This window comes from Perca flavescens, chromosome 24 (genome assembly GCF_004354835.1).
Source record: "Perca flavescens isolate YP-PL-M2 chromosome 24, PFLA_1.0, whole genome shotgun sequence".
Lineage (NCBI taxonomy): Eukaryota > Metazoa > Chordata > Actinopteri > Perciformes > Percidae > Perca > Perca flavescens.
In genome coordinates, this window is record NC_041354.1 from 16,902,447 (window position 1) to 16,917,727 (window position 15,281).

The window sequence follows — 15,281 nt, forward strand, 5'->3', positions numbered from 1 at the left end:
ACATATTCATGTATTATTTTTTTGTCATGTAATAAGTGATTATTTGCACACACAAAAATGTGAAATGTAAAATGTTTTGTAAACTTTTATACAACTTTATACGTATAACTTTGAAATGAATTGTAATGTTCAATTTTACTTGTTTAAATGGATATATTTTGCTTGTAACTATAACAACAAAAATGGCCGGGACGTTATGTGCTTGATTATTTCATAATTTCAATACATTTCAATGCAGAAATTGAGTGAAGTAAAATAAGTTAGTTCAATACAGATTACCCAGAATGTGGGTTGTAATTTTTAACCCACTTTTAGGTAGTTTTAACCCAATTAAGTGATTTTTACCCATTTTTTGGGTAGAAAATATAACCCAACCATGCTGGGTCAAAGCTATAACCCAACCCTGCTGGGTTAAATAACCCAAGTTGGGCTATTTGAACCCAGCAGTTCTACGAGTGCAGCATTTTCACACACCAGATCCTGACATGATCAGAAAATATTGATAAACTCAAACTTCAGGAACATAATGCTTGTTTCTCTGACTATGGCAGGGTTCTCCGAGCAGTTTTGGGCAGCACCTACAGCCACATGAATGTAACTTAAAGACTTTTCTCAGATCTAATGATTTTAAAGGTACTTCTTCAGAAAAGTTTTGTCTTTAAGCTTTTTGAGTGTTATTTATTTATTCATTATCTGCTCTAGCTTTTCCAATGTTTTATACACAGATATGGTGATAATAACGGTCCAAAATGATGTAAAAAAAAAAAAAAGAGACGCAAAACTACCACAAAGAGACACAAACAGACTACCAAGAGAAGCCTAAACCCACAAAGAGAAAATCCCACAAAGAGAATTATTAAAATTATTATGGGGAAATTGCATGTTTTTTTTTTATTGAAAAACATTGAATTTTCTTGAGGAAGGATGCCTAAACCCCACGCCTAATAGACCTTTTTCACGGCAGACATGTTGACATGTCATAGTAGGAAAAGCCCAGGTGTATTCAAAACCATTCATGATGGCTGCATTCCACGTCCTGGTATTGTGCATGCTGACTCCCTGAAATAGCTTAATGGGACACTTGATGGAATTGAGCCATCGTTAAGGTTATCAATCTCAGCTGTGCTTCTCCTACTATGACAAGTCAAAATGTCTGCTGTGAAAAAGGTCCATACACACACCTTCCACAAACCGAGGGAAAACACTGTATGGGGTTTTAAAGTTGGAAGTGCTCAGCTGTTAAGGCTCCAGCAGCTTCTAGTCTGACTATCCATCATTCATCCTGTCCTTGTCCAACTACTGTCTCCGTCTCTCCGGGGGAAAAGTGAAATGCAGCTCTCAGCACTCGGAGGCAGCAACGGCAGCACTCTCACTTTCTCTGAACCCCGAGATTAAAGCAGAGAAACCACTGACACCGACAGTATCGGAGAGGACGGCCTAATGTGTTCCTGCCGTTTGACTGATGGCACAAGGCGGTGACAGGCAGTTTGTCCTGACAGAACAGAAGTGTTTCTGGCCCATAATGCAACAGAATGAATAATGCAGGACGAGCAGGGCTGCTCATGGTGAACAGGGCGGCAGATCTGCATTAACACGCTGTGGCAAGGTTAATTACCTGTCTGTCGGCGTGTCTGTCTGTTGGAAAATGAGGGACATCCGGCAAAACTTCAGAATCAAACATCGATAGGGTCTAAGCGTCACGCCCGCCTAGGATGTTTAAAAAACCCATTGCGACTCATTTTATTTATTTTTAAATCAACTGGTTGAAATCTTTACACATTTAAATAATTTTTTTTATCCGATTCACGATGCTTCGTTGCATCTACTTTTTAGTACAGGCTCCTCAAACAAGTTTCTCTTTAACTGAATAAGATGAGATTCAGGTAACATACATGTGCAATACAGTAACCTCGTTTGAGCATCAGATGGTTTAGGTCAGGGATGAATTGCACGAAATGAAAATCTTGAACTTTTTAAATAAATCTTTTGCCATAAAGTGTGAAGTTGTCTGTTAGCTCCACCCACCTGCACTTCCAAGAAGTAGAAAACAAACACAGGTGCCAGCACATGTATAAAAGTGGCAAGTCAGTGTGAGTATAACCTTTGACCCCTTACCTCTAACTTAACCTTAAAAACTTTTTGTTGTGACCAAGAAATCAATATTCCCCTGCAGCAAGTCTTTCAAGTCCAGGGTTTAACTGGAGCCACAAAAAGGCCTTTTTCTCTTAGTTTATGAATGTTAAAGTTTGACTTTAAAGTTGTAATTTCATGCATTTTTTCACAAAATGTTTAGATGCATGACAGCGCACGGTCCTGATTGGCTTTTTTAAATATTTAATAAAACAATTTTGTTTTTCTAGACTTTCTAGTCTGTTTTTAACTTTTTGATTAGATTGTGAAAATATGTAAACACCACACGCATTTTGTCTGTTTTTGTAATTCTTAAATGTTTAGCTAAGAGATATTTAATTATTTTTGGTAGCAGGCACCCTAGCTTGCTGCAGTACTAGCTAGCTACATTTTTGAAGTATGAATCTTACAGTATTTTTGTGGTTTGTGGTTTTAAGTTCTGTTTTAAAATTTACATTTCTAACTTTGTTTACATTGTCTGGCTGGAGTTTTATGTATTATTACATCAGCTATATTGTGCTAGCCTCGTGAGACCGTCCTGATCTCGCGAGCTCCAGTTTATGCCGAGCAAATGCGAAGCGATCCATCTGGCGGAGTCAGGTTAATATTGTGCAGCCCTAGTCGAAATATTAAGCTAACATTTGAAATAGATAACGGTTGAAATATTTAGCTAGCTAGCTAACTGTTGAAATATTTAGCTAACATTTAAAATATTTAGCTGTTATTTAGGTAACATTAGAAATAGTACCTAAAGCTATTTAGCTAGCTAACAATTGAAATATTTAGCTAACGGTTGAAATATTTAGCCAATAGTTAGCTATCGTCACTGTGTCCACGTTCGGTCAGGGGGAGGAGGATGAGCTGAACAATAATGAATTTTGGTGTTTTTGGTGCTCAGATGTTTAATTTATTTGTATTTATTTATTTATTTATTTATTTATTTATTTTAAATGTTTTGTCTGTTTTTATTGTTATTAAATATAATTTTTGAACAATTATGAACACTTTTTTTTTACTATAAATCTTAGTATAATAGTATTTTATTGCATGCATATATATATATATATATATATATATATATATATATATATATATATATATATATATAAAAATGTATGTATGTTGCTTATTTTCATGCAATAGTTGTAAGATATCGAAAATGAGAATTGGTAATTTAACAAAACATCCAGTAGGTGGTGCTATAGGCTAAAAATGGAAGTTAAGATGCTTTTATTGCACAATTCAGAGTTGTCATTTTATTGTGAAGGACGGAAGTATCATCCCGGAAGTTTTGACAGCACTGCAGCAACTTAATACCTCCGAAAACCCAGCAGCGGCCATTGTTTACAGTTAGGAGATAGGGGTGTCCGGTTATGGCCAAGGGTAGCGTACGGCTAATTCAGCGGTGTTCGCGGACTTTAGCCAACTCTTATAAAGTAAAACCTTAAGTAAATTGTTAAAACAATATACCGTTAGAAAGGTGACAACTTACACTTTAGTTTAACACCATTAAATTAACTGAAAACATTAATAGATCATTTATATTCCTATCATAACAGATATTGTGATAGAACGTTAGCCAATAAGTGTCCGAACGTGGACACAGTGACGCTAGCTAAAAGTAGTAGCTTAAAGTAACGTTAACGGATAAATGGCTGAAACATTCGGCTTCACTCAAAGTAACGTTAATAGTAGAATTGCCGACCAAACCAACCTGAATTGACAGTTCAGCTGAATGAAAAAAGAAAATCTACTTTTATATAACGAATATTATACATAGGTTAATTTAGAACACACATAGGGACCAATGAAAGGGTAACGTCACGTGAGTTCATCTGACAGGAAAGTTGGGCGACGTCAGACCATACAGGTACGGTGCCCGAAAGCAACCGTCTCGGCTACCGTATTACAGGAGTATCGCGCACTATAAAAACCTTTTCACAGATTTAAAGATAAACATTGTTGCTGTGTACGTGAATGACATATGACATGAAGTTAACCAGGGGCCAGGCTGTTGCCTAGCAATGGAATTCCATTGAATAGGTCTTTAGGACTAACAGGCTTTCATGATTGTATCTTCTGCACTTTTCTTTATATTGCACTGTAATACTGACAATTCTGTTCAGTTTTCAAATTGTATCAATGCGACAAATGTGTTATGCTTATAAGATTTGTATTCAGAAATATTGTATAATAAAAAAATAATTGAAAAAAGGTCTGTAGAACTACAGGTTTATTGCGCACTTGCACCCCCCCGCCTCCATCCTGCCTGCAGAACTCAGGGTGACTTAATTTGCTCCTCTCAAACACTGCAGTGTTAGCATATCCAGCTCCACACAGACACGACATCACAACACCTCCAACAACTACGAGTGAGCGAACAGACTTGCCGTTATCACCACCGTGTCGTCTTCTTTGAATTTGGGGATGTATTTGTCCCCTCGGTTTATTTCGGACTCGTTCAGGGGCCTGAAGCGGCACATCACCCTCACCCCGCACTCCGCCGCATCCATCATGGCTGCTGCTGCTGCTGGCACTGTTTACACCGCCCCCCCCCCCCTCCTCCAAATACCGCGGGTACAAACACACAAACAAGCACACAGCGGGCTGGGGAAAAAAACAGCAGAGGATCAGTGTATTTTAGGCAAGTTTGTGCCCAAAACGGGGCCTTGAAGATTAGCCGATCCCTGCGTCCCGGGCCAAGGGAGAGTTCAGAATTTAGCCTACCAAATCAGAGACTTAAATCATTCAAATCAAGGCGTGCTACAGGGGGGATAAAAAGGTCGGAGTTCCTAGGTTTCCTCAGTGAGGGGGAAGTTTTAGGTGAATCCGAGGCGCAACGCGTCCTTCATCCAAGCCGAATGTGTCCGGGTTTCCTCGGCTGCGCCATGACCAAAACCGGATCAACCGCAGCGCTGCGTCCCGGTAAAGGAGCCCAGAGGTCGGTGTGCAGACCTCCCTCCCTCCCTCTGCAGCGGTGACAAAAATAAATAAAAGGACCAATATGCGTTTGTTTCCTAGAACTCGGACGTCTCGGAGTTCGCTGCCCGGTGTGCAGGGGGGAAGAGGATGCGCAGAGACAGCCGCAGAGTCCTCCTGACTTGCAATGAAAGCGCGCTCCAGGCGCGGTGCCGTGGCGCGCGCCCGCGCCCTGCATCAGCACCACCATCGCTGAAATGCTCGTATGCACGCGCAGACACACAAAAACCTAAATACATATTTATTTTTAACCCCAACGAGTAGAAATCTTCACATTTTGCCGATTCAGATTATTAAAAAAATAAATAAAACTAATAAATTATGTATTATTAAAGCTCAACGTTTTACATTAAAGTAATGCTTACATTAGGGGTGACCCCGAATAGTCGAAGATTCGATGCATCGATATGCGGAGCCTGATTCGACCATAGACAGTATATGGATTCGACCACCACTCTCACAGTCGGATCTTCGCGGGTGTTATTATGAAACGAGGATCATACCATTTTGGCAATATGGGGGTGCTCAATGTCTAATTTCACACAGAACTACTGGTTTTGTACGGTTATATTAAGTTATATACAGCCTTTAATTATGATAATGCTGTAAAAAAAAAAAAACGAAAAGAAAGAAGGAAAAGTTCAATAAATATTTTTTACGTGTGTTTGTGTGTGTAAATCCACCGCTGTGAAAGATTTAAGTTTCACTTTCCCTGATCCGCGACAGACGAGGAGCATCAGACGAGGAGATTAACGTTACTTAACAATGTCTGGAAAAAGAAAATCTAAAGTGTGGATGCACTTTCAAATGGTAAAAGATGATCCAAAAAAAGTAAAATGCAAGTTGTGCCAACAGCTCATGTCCTACCACTCGTCAACAACAAACATGGCTTTCCATTTAAAACGGGTAAGTTTATTACCAATAAAGACGTTTCACTTTTTCATATATAATGGCGCTTTTAATTTACGAATAGCAATATCATATGTTGGGACTTAAAATATGTTAGTCTTTTTTCTAGATCCACCCACAGTATCAGACTGACGACAGCACTTCATCTAGTAGTAGTAGCAGTAGTAGTAGTAGTAGTAGTAGTATTAGTAGCAGTAGTAGTACCGGAGCTGCGCCAAAACTAACTCAAAGAAAGCTAGATTTGAGACCGCCATTGCCCGAGAAAAGGAAAAGAGAAATCCCGGACAAAATTGCAGAGTTTATTTCGCTTCACAATGAGGCCAGTGAATGTTGTGGACGGTGAAGGTTATAAAGAATTAATGCGCACACTTGAGCCAGGATACACAGTTCCCAAAATATAGACGGTTATGCATGCGGCGGATGCGAAATACGCGTCCATACGCGCCTGCGGTTTACATGTTACCCTCCTGCTGACTAGTGTCGTGCCCCTCCCAACCCATTCTCTCACACACACACACACACACACACACACACACACACACACACACACACACACACACACACACACACACACACACACACACACACACACACACACACACACACACACACACACACACACACACACACACACACACACACACACACACGATTCGACTATAGAAAGATTCGTCAATTCTGATTCGAATGTGTAAATCCTTAGTCGGGGACACCCCTAGCTTACATAAAGCCTATTTATATTCCAATAATATAAAGTTATATTATTCTGAAATGGGACATTCTGCATAATGAGAACTTTTTTACTTTTGGCACTTATGTCGATGCTGAAATGATTTTTTTTTGTAAAGTATTACAGGTGGAAATGGAAATAATGGCTAGATTTGTCGATGTGGGGGGGAGGAGATTGAGATCTCCAACTAACTATCTAGGGAGGTCCCAGGACATGTCTGCATGGATTGAGAAAAGAGACAAAAACATGAAATATTAAATAAATTAAAAAAATCGTCGAGAAAACCTAATAAAAAGGTGACAAAACCTCAAATTACATTTAAAAAAGTAGCAAAAATGTCAAAACATAAAAAAAAAAAAGCCCAGTTATGATAATTGGGGGTGATTTGGTTAAAAAGCACAATGTACATTACTGTAGACTTCATTAAAGACTAAACCTGCTAAAGACGTCCAATGGAGACCAACAACAATCAATAGCTCCGAGTCATTTAATCAAGTCATTGAGTATTCATTCGGCTTAGGTGCCTCCCAAAAGTGCTCGGGTGCTGCATGCGCCTAAAACTCATAATGGCGGGGGAAACCCTGCATGTCCAACCATGAGCTCATCTTTTGATTCTTTGATCGTCCCAGGTGGAGCATGTGGAATGACTCTTATAGGCCCACTAGAGAGCAGTGTGCAGCAACAAACACTGGCTCTAAAACGAGCCTGGATTTTTTTTTTTAACTGTGCTCAGTAAACCAGTGGTTCTCAAACTTTTTTCAATATGTTACCCTTTGAATTGGGTTTTTAAGCCAAGTGCAAATCAAAGGTTTATATAAAGAGGAACAATAGATTTACTAAACAACAACTAGAAACTAGAAGAAAGACGGCAAGGAAGACAATAGGTCAACAAAAAGTGACAACAAATTAGGGGCGCCTGGATAGCTCACCTGGTAGAGTATGCGGCCCCATGTACAGAGGCTTAGTCCTTGATGCAGCAGCCGCAGGTTTGATTTCGATCTGTGGCCCTTTGGTGCAAGTCTCTCTCTCTACCCTGTTCTATCAAATAAAGGCCTAAAATGCCACAAAAAAGTGACAAATTAAAAAAAACTAAAAACTTGAAAAAGCGACAATTTCTTTAAAAAAAAAAAAAAAAAAATGAGGAACTAAGGCAAGAATAGGTTGAAAAAGTGACCATACCTTAAAAAAGCTACAAAAACTTATAAAATTATCACAAAAACGTATACAAAAATATCAAATTGTTGGTAGAAAAGTGTATATAAAGAGGTAGAAAGTCTGCAACTGATAAACATTTCACATGTTTGGAATCCATCCATTAATTCATTCATTATAGTATCATTATTTTATGAATTATGTATGACATATTGTTAAATTAGCATTTTGCTAAATATCTCACATACCCCTGCATTCCTCCAAAGTACCCCTAGGGGTACAAGCACCCCCATTTTAAGAAAACAATGTGCAATAAACCAGCGTTTGGAACTATGAAGAAACAGGAAACATAAATACACGTTACACGCCAGATTATTCAAGTAAGAGTGACCATGTTTTTTTAATATCTTAAACATCTGTGCAACATTGTTCAAAATGTTACATCACTGCATGACCTGTAATGTTTCACAATATTTACAAAAAAAATGCTGCTTACATCAAACCATTAAAAAAAAAGTCCAAACAATCTCAAAATAATGGACTGACAAACTATCCCTAGCCCACATTAATGCAAAAAAAAGAAATTAAAACAAATGAGAGCAAAATCAAGTGCACATCATACTTCACGCAAGTCTATTTTTTGTAAAGTATATATTAGTGAGAAAATATATACTTAATTACAAGTTGAAAAAAAAAATACTGACACTGAAAAGGGTGGAAGAGGGAAATGCGATTCAAAGAGCAGAAATTAAAACACCAGGAAGAAAAAGAAAAATCACACCTCAACACACAACCGCACGCACACACACACAACCCCCCCACACACACACACACACACACACACACACACACACACACACACACACACACACACAGGTAGAAGGAGAAAAAAAATAGACTGCACAGACCATCTCAAACACAAAAATGCTTTGAACTCTTGACCACAAATAACATGAAATTGATATAACAGATCCATAACACATGGGTTCCCAACATGAGACCGGGTTCCTGCATGTCATTGCACAAAAAAACGGAGGAGGGGGGGAGGGAGGAGGGGAGAGGCAGAATGAACTTTACCGAAAAGAGCTGTGTTCTCGACACCCAACGTCACATTTCCTTGCCACAGATTACAGTAAAAAACTCAACTCTGGATGTCCTGCTCACACTGGAGAACAAAAATAGGGACATTTTTGAAGAAAATGGATATTTTCAACAGGTTTTTTTTTAGGTAGACATTTTAAACACATAACTTATAAACTTGAAATCTCTTGGAAAGAGGCTGGACGAAAGGATGCACCCACGTGTATTTAGAAGCTGATAACAATACCTAATATTTGTCTTTAATACCGATATTTATTTAATTTTTTTTTTAAAGTTGTTAGCCTTTTGTTGCTACAAATGAAGGGCTTCTTCAAAATGTCCTCTAGTTTTTGTCCAGTGTGCACACGACAAAGAATGCAAGAAATGTTCTGAGATACATGAGCGATCTCATTACAAAATACAGTACTTAACTTAAGTTCAAGGTTCCTTAAAAGCGTGTGCGCGTTAAGACAATAAGACATGTTGAAATTGTTTACTTGGCTTGGAAGTCATAGTCTGACTTTTGAGGCTCCTCATTTAGGATATTTAGGGAATATTATAAAACCAAAAGAAGATAATGTGGGATTCCTCGCCACAAATTACAGTCGTCTGGGGTTAGAAAACGTGTGCGCACATCCAAAAGTTGTGGATGTTTTTTTAATAGTAGTGTTTCTCATGTTTTACGGAGCGAGAAAGGAGCTCTTTACAAAGTAGTGTACTATTTGGTTTTTTTTAACGGTTATCATTCGAAACATTTGTAATAGTCGGGGGTTCCTTGTGTGCTTCAGATACTTTGATGTGAAATCTAATTAAATGGAGATTTTGAGCCTGGGAGTTAGTTGTGTGTACATGTAAAGGTGAAGCTAAAATAAATGACTACTTGGTGGCTCTTAGGGTTAGGACATGTGGGAAAAAGGTGGATACCAACAAAACCAAACGGTTTCAAACAGTCAGAGATGCCGTGTGTTTCGAAGCTGTTGATTGGTATATTGCACTAACAGTTCTGTAGTGATTTCAGTTGTTGGATGGTTTTTGATCTGGACAAGCAGCTGTTTGTGAGTGTGTGTGTGTGTTGATCCAGAGATCCCAAATACTGTGCATAACTGTTGGCTTTTAAAAGGAACACGCCCACTTATTGGGACTTTGTCTTATCCACCGTATCCCCCAGAGTTAGAGGAGTCCATACATGGGTATGTATGGACTTATCTAACTCTGGGGGATACAGGGAATAAGACAAAGTCCCAATAAGTCGGCGTGGTCCTTTAAGACTGATCAAGTGATTCAGTTGTTTTACTTTGCGGCAAATCAAACTTATAGTAGCTAGTAGAGTACAAACTGCATTTATTACCAACATAAACACTGTCTGTCTTTTTATTTTATTTTTTTAGATGTGCATATTCATAAATAGTATGGTCTTGGAGGCAGACGTTGTCACGTTTTCTTCCTGTAACTAAGAAATCCATGACACAATCTGGAACAAAAACAAGTAGATAAAGGCAGAAAGGCCTCACTGTAAAAGAGTGTTACTTCTTAAATAATAATAATAAAAAAAAAGGGAACATGACCTTTGTAATGGACTCGGAACACATGATCTATTCACTGTCGGGGAAAACAACAAAAACATAGATATACACATATAAGGCTTGAGTTCTCAACTCTCGGTAGTATTATTGCCATCTAGCATATTTGTAAAGCTTAAAATAAATATGGAGTACTGTACATAAATAATTTACATCAATAAGCAAAAACAAAATAACCACAAGGCCACTAAACGCGAGAAATGCTTTCACTGCTCTTGAAACGAACCAAGTTAGTGTTCCTTTTGATAATCTAGACTCTGAGCTTGGTTTACTCTACCTTAAGCTATAGTTGACTACAGTCATTTGGGGGGATATCACTGTACAAACATAACAAACATAATCACAACAACCTAATGACATATCATCAATGCAGCCTGTGATTCTCGGTCGTAGTTGAAGGAAAAATCCACCCAAAGACACTCAGAAGTGATTTCATGTTGCATCCAGCGTCTGCTCAACCCTTGTGTTGTTTGAAAATTCAACACTTTTTTCGACACATTTTTCAAAATGTTTTACTTTTTTTTTTTTTTTTTTTTTTGTCATTTAAAAAAAATTGTTAGTGCCTTGTTTGATGCTTTTTCCAAAGCTTTCAATGCCTTTAATCGCTTTTTTTTAAGTTTTTTTTTTTTTTTTTTTTTAAACATTTTAATTGCGAAAAGCGCTGCGTTGAACTATCCAGACTCTTTGGATCCTGAGACTGGTGACGTGGAATAACGTTTGTGCCTTGAAGTCCAAGCAAAACTTCTCAAGTATCAAACAAAAATCTGTATGGATCAACATCTCGATAGAAGGCATTCTATTGTGCGGTGGGGAAAAAGTACACTCTCATTTTAAATAAAATAAAACAAATGTGACCACCTGATATTTTATAGGGCCCACACGTATATTCACTTCTTTCTGAGTAACTTATGTTTAGCAAGATTCACTGTTAATCATGTATCAATATGGGAGTTTATTCAATACACATTGGGTTCATGTTTTCATTTTGTGTGTCATGTTTAAGCACAATTTAGAACCCGCAGTCTCAGAGAAGAGACTTGTCTCTCTGTGTCAGGGTTGAAAGCTGTCTTTAGTTTAAAAAAAGGGAGAGGTGAGGGAGGTAGCATAGGGACGTTAGCCTAGCAAGGTGTTTCCTGTCAGGGAGCGGAGGAGTTTTCTCTTTGACGCAAAGCTGAGAGTGACCTATTATCTGTATAAAACTATAAAAACTCACTTGCGCATTGCTATGTTCCAACATAGATGTTATTTTGGGGCAATTCTGTTGAAAGAAACCCACATTTCTGATATAGAAAACTTTGGAAAGGGGTCAGACTTTAACCGAGAACAACAGGAGGGTTAGTAGAGCTCAACAGCGATCGTCCACTATTTTTTTAACGGCTCTAATTCCGGAAGCGTTTTCCCTCCGTTCAATTGTTTCGCTGACGTTACAGAAATTGCTGATATAAAGAGTCTCAAGTCTGGAACCGAGCCAACCAGCTACGAGATGAATCGGGACCATTAAAAAAATTTGATTCGGCACGAATGTCGTGGTCAGTCAGCCTCTGATGGTTTAGCCATTATGGCTGCTAATCTAAATCCTTATGGAGGAAATCAGCAGGGTTTTTACTTCCAACCACACTGTTGAGATCCTATTTGCTTATTGTTTTAATGCAGTTCAAATATAAAAAAGGTCATGAAATCTGGTTATTGACCGGCTGCATGTTACAGTTAATGTGGTTAGTACTGTGCATGTAAACAAACGGATAGAAACTGCTACAGGAGCCAGGTAGCCATCAACTGGGGATTCATTTCATTATCCATTAGCCTTCCGATGCTTCTTCATTAATCTTTTAGTCTATTTGATGGCAAAAAAACTCCTCGCAATTTCCTCAAGCCTGAGTGTGACGTTTGTTTTTCCACCCAAAAGTCAGTACCGGAAGATATATTCAATTTAAAAAAACGTTGCAAATCGGGTGCACGGGTAGCTCAGTTGGTAGTGCGCGCGCCCATATGTAGAGGGTTTTTCCTCGACGCAGAGGCCCAGGTTTCAAATCTGACATGCGGCAGGTCTTCTTCCCCCCCCCCCCCTTCATATTTAAGCTGTCCTAATGATTAAAAGCAGAAATGCCCAAAAAATTATCTTTAAAAAATAAAACGCTGCAAATTTCTTCACATTCATGGTTTTCGCGTGAAGAATTACAAACGATTCTGCATTTATCAAAATAGATGCAGCTCTACTATCTGGCACTCCTGGGTCTTCAATGGGAGGTGTAGAAAGTCAATCTCTCAAATCACTTTGTTGGTTCACCTCCAAAAGAATGTAGAATAATTACACATACATAAAAACACTTTTTTTGTTGCAAAAACTCCTGAAATGCAAGGAGAATGTGGAAGTGCCTGAAGGTGGATTTTTCCTTTAAAAAAAAAACGGACAAACTTTTTTCGTCTGCCAGTTACGATGATTGGTAAATCCAAAAAATAAAAATAAAAATGTATCTCCAAATATCATGATTTTCCCGTCAAAGTGACTGGTGGAGCAGGTGCAGGTTTACCAACATTCATCACTTCGTCACTGAACACTTTCTGCTGGTAAAGTTCATTCTGGTCGTTTGTTTTTTAAATCTTTTTTTCCCCCCCAATACAAATGAACACTTAACTGGCGTGAAGTGACTTTCGTAATGGAGAACTCATACTCATGCCTGTTTCACTGCTGTTCCCTTACAAAAAACAAAGAAAAAAACAGCAACGTCTTACAGTTCATCATATAAAAGCTTTAGGCTCTATTCTTATTTATCCTATGCATGCGGCCATAATGCAACCGCACTTCTGAATAGAAACCAAGACATTGGTACACTTCTGCTTTGTTTTTGTACAATAAAAGATAAAATGTGCATTAAGTATGCTTGTACATGACATTGTACAATATTTACATACAATTCTTAATAGCATGAAATTTCAGGATTATCTATATACATATTGAAAATGTATCAGAAATATTTGGACTGTCTATTTTTCTTAAATATGTAAGGTAATGCTCGTAGCTTCTTTTTTTGTTTGTTTTTACTATTTTATACTAGAAAAAAATAGTTAATTCAGTGAGCTGTAGACAAATTGCAACCAATGTTTTTTCCTCTATTTTCTCTTTGTTTTTCTCTACAGTTGAAAACCGTCATCGGTGATTGGAGTTTCTTCCAGCACCTTTCCGTGGTCGGTCGTTAAGTCAAGTTTGATATCATGGAACAAAGAGGGATGTACCACTGAAAAGTCCATGTGTAGCACCTGTTTAGAGAGCTCAGATCGCATCAAGGCGGAACGGACGCAGTCTCCGAAAGGCTTTGAGGACGTTCTGGGGCCGACACATTCAATGTTATCTGGATATCTTCCTTCTCTTGGGTTTGGGGAGCTTCACCTGACGATCCCGCGACGGGATCTGGCGGCAGACAGAGAGAAACATTATGGTGGCGACTGCCCAGGTAGGCGGAGTCAAAGCAATGCTTTCATGAGGAAACAAGTGGTGTCTTCAGTCGCTCTTGGAGATCAAGAAAAGGTGTAAACACTCACTGTGCCCGACATCTTATCCAGCTCACTCATGGCCTCGTGGATAGCAGCTTCCAAGTGATTATTCAGTTTTCCCTGTCTGTTGAACATTAACATTTTTACATTATTTACATTCAGGGCTTAACATTTCACCTGCCAACCCCCCAAATGCGGGTAAAAATTAACTTTGGGTAACTTTGTAAACTTCTCAGCCAATTTCTCCGGTGATGAATGAAGCGAACAACACTGCGGGTCCTATTTTAAGCATCTAAGCGCACGGCGTGAAGCGCCTGGCGCAGGTGCATTTAGGGCGTGTCCAAATCCACTTTTGCTAGTTTGACGGCAGAAAAAAAGGGTCTGTGTGCCGGGCGCATGGTTCAAAAGGGTTGTATTTAGTGTCTTCCTTAATCATAGGTGTGTTTTGGGCGTAACATGCAATAAACCAATCAGTGTCATCTCCCATTCCCTTTAAATGCCAGGCGCGTTTGCACCTCAGAGCATTGCTATAATGATGGAGGATTTGCACCGGAATATTTTTATATGTAATCTTTTGCATGTGTGTGTGCTGCTGTGTGTCCCTGTGTGTGTGTAACAAGCATAGCGTGCGTGCGCTGTGCATGAGCCTAGGCAGGGCTTGACATTAACTTTTTGAGGCACTTGTCCTTCGGACAAGTACATTTACGTTTCACTTGTCCATGCATAAAAGTCACTTGTCCGGTTAAAGATTCATCACTTTATAAAAAAAAATTGTGTTTTGCTAATGCAGAATTTGAACAAACCATTGAAAGCATCCAAACACTATCAACATTAATACAATTCTGTTGAAACAGTAGAAACAAACGTGCCCCCAACAATAGATTTCCCCTTCAACAAGAAAAAAGGATCTCCAGACTCCATAATACAAAGTAATATGTTGCACGCTGGTGTGCAGAAGTTAATATATTGAGATTCTAATTCAATATTTTAAAGTTTGTCATTACTTTCAGATTCCTAGTCAATATTCTAAGTTACTTAGTCAATATATTGAGATAATAAGTCGATACTTTGAGATATTGAGTCAATATATTGAGATTGTGAGTCAATATTTTGAGTTAAATCAATATAATGAGATATTAAGTCAATATATTGAGATACTAAGTCAATATTTTGAGATAAGTCAATATATTTAGATACTAAGTCAATATTTTGAGATAGATCAATATATT

At 38.4% G+C, this 15,281-nt stretch overlaps 2 protein-coding genes across 5 annotated transcripts in view; both read right to left on the reverse strand.

Moving 5' to 3' along the window:
• The window catches only part of LOC114551096 (kinesin heavy chain), a 39,997-nt gene extending 35,351 nt beyond the window's left edge, over positions 1-4,646 (reverse strand). Inside the window, exons 1-2 of one of the 2 annotated variants that reach the window (XM_028572182.1) lie at positions 3,845-3,946; positions 1,616-1,707 (exon numbers count right to left, since the gene is read on the reverse strand). In XM_028572182.1, coding sequence (XP_028427983.1) covers positions 1,616-1,681 — 66 coding nt within the window. In that variant the 5' untranslated portion in view covers positions 1,682-1,707; positions 3,845-3,946. Of the gene's footprint in view, positions 1-1,615; positions 1,708-3,844; positions 3,947-4,520 lie in introns of those variants that run through there. The other variant, XM_028572181.1, reaches the window with a different exon arrangement.
• Positions 4,647-12,619: 7,973 nt separating this feature from the next.
• The window catches only part of mbd5 (methyl-CpG binding domain protein 5), a 33,058-nt gene continuing 30,396 nt past the window's right edge, over positions 12,620-15,281 (reverse strand). For all 3 annotated transcript variants that reach the window (XM_028571713.1, XM_028571711.1, XM_028571712.1), the window contains 2 exons: positions 14,101-14,176; positions 12,620-13,969 (listed from right to left, as the gene is read on the reverse strand). In XM_028571713.1, the coding sequence (XP_028427514.1) occupies positions 13,907-13,969; positions 14,101-14,176 (139 nt within the window). In that variant the 3' untranslated portion in view covers positions 12,620-13,906. The remainder of the gene's footprint in view (positions 13,970-14,100; positions 14,177-15,281) is intronic.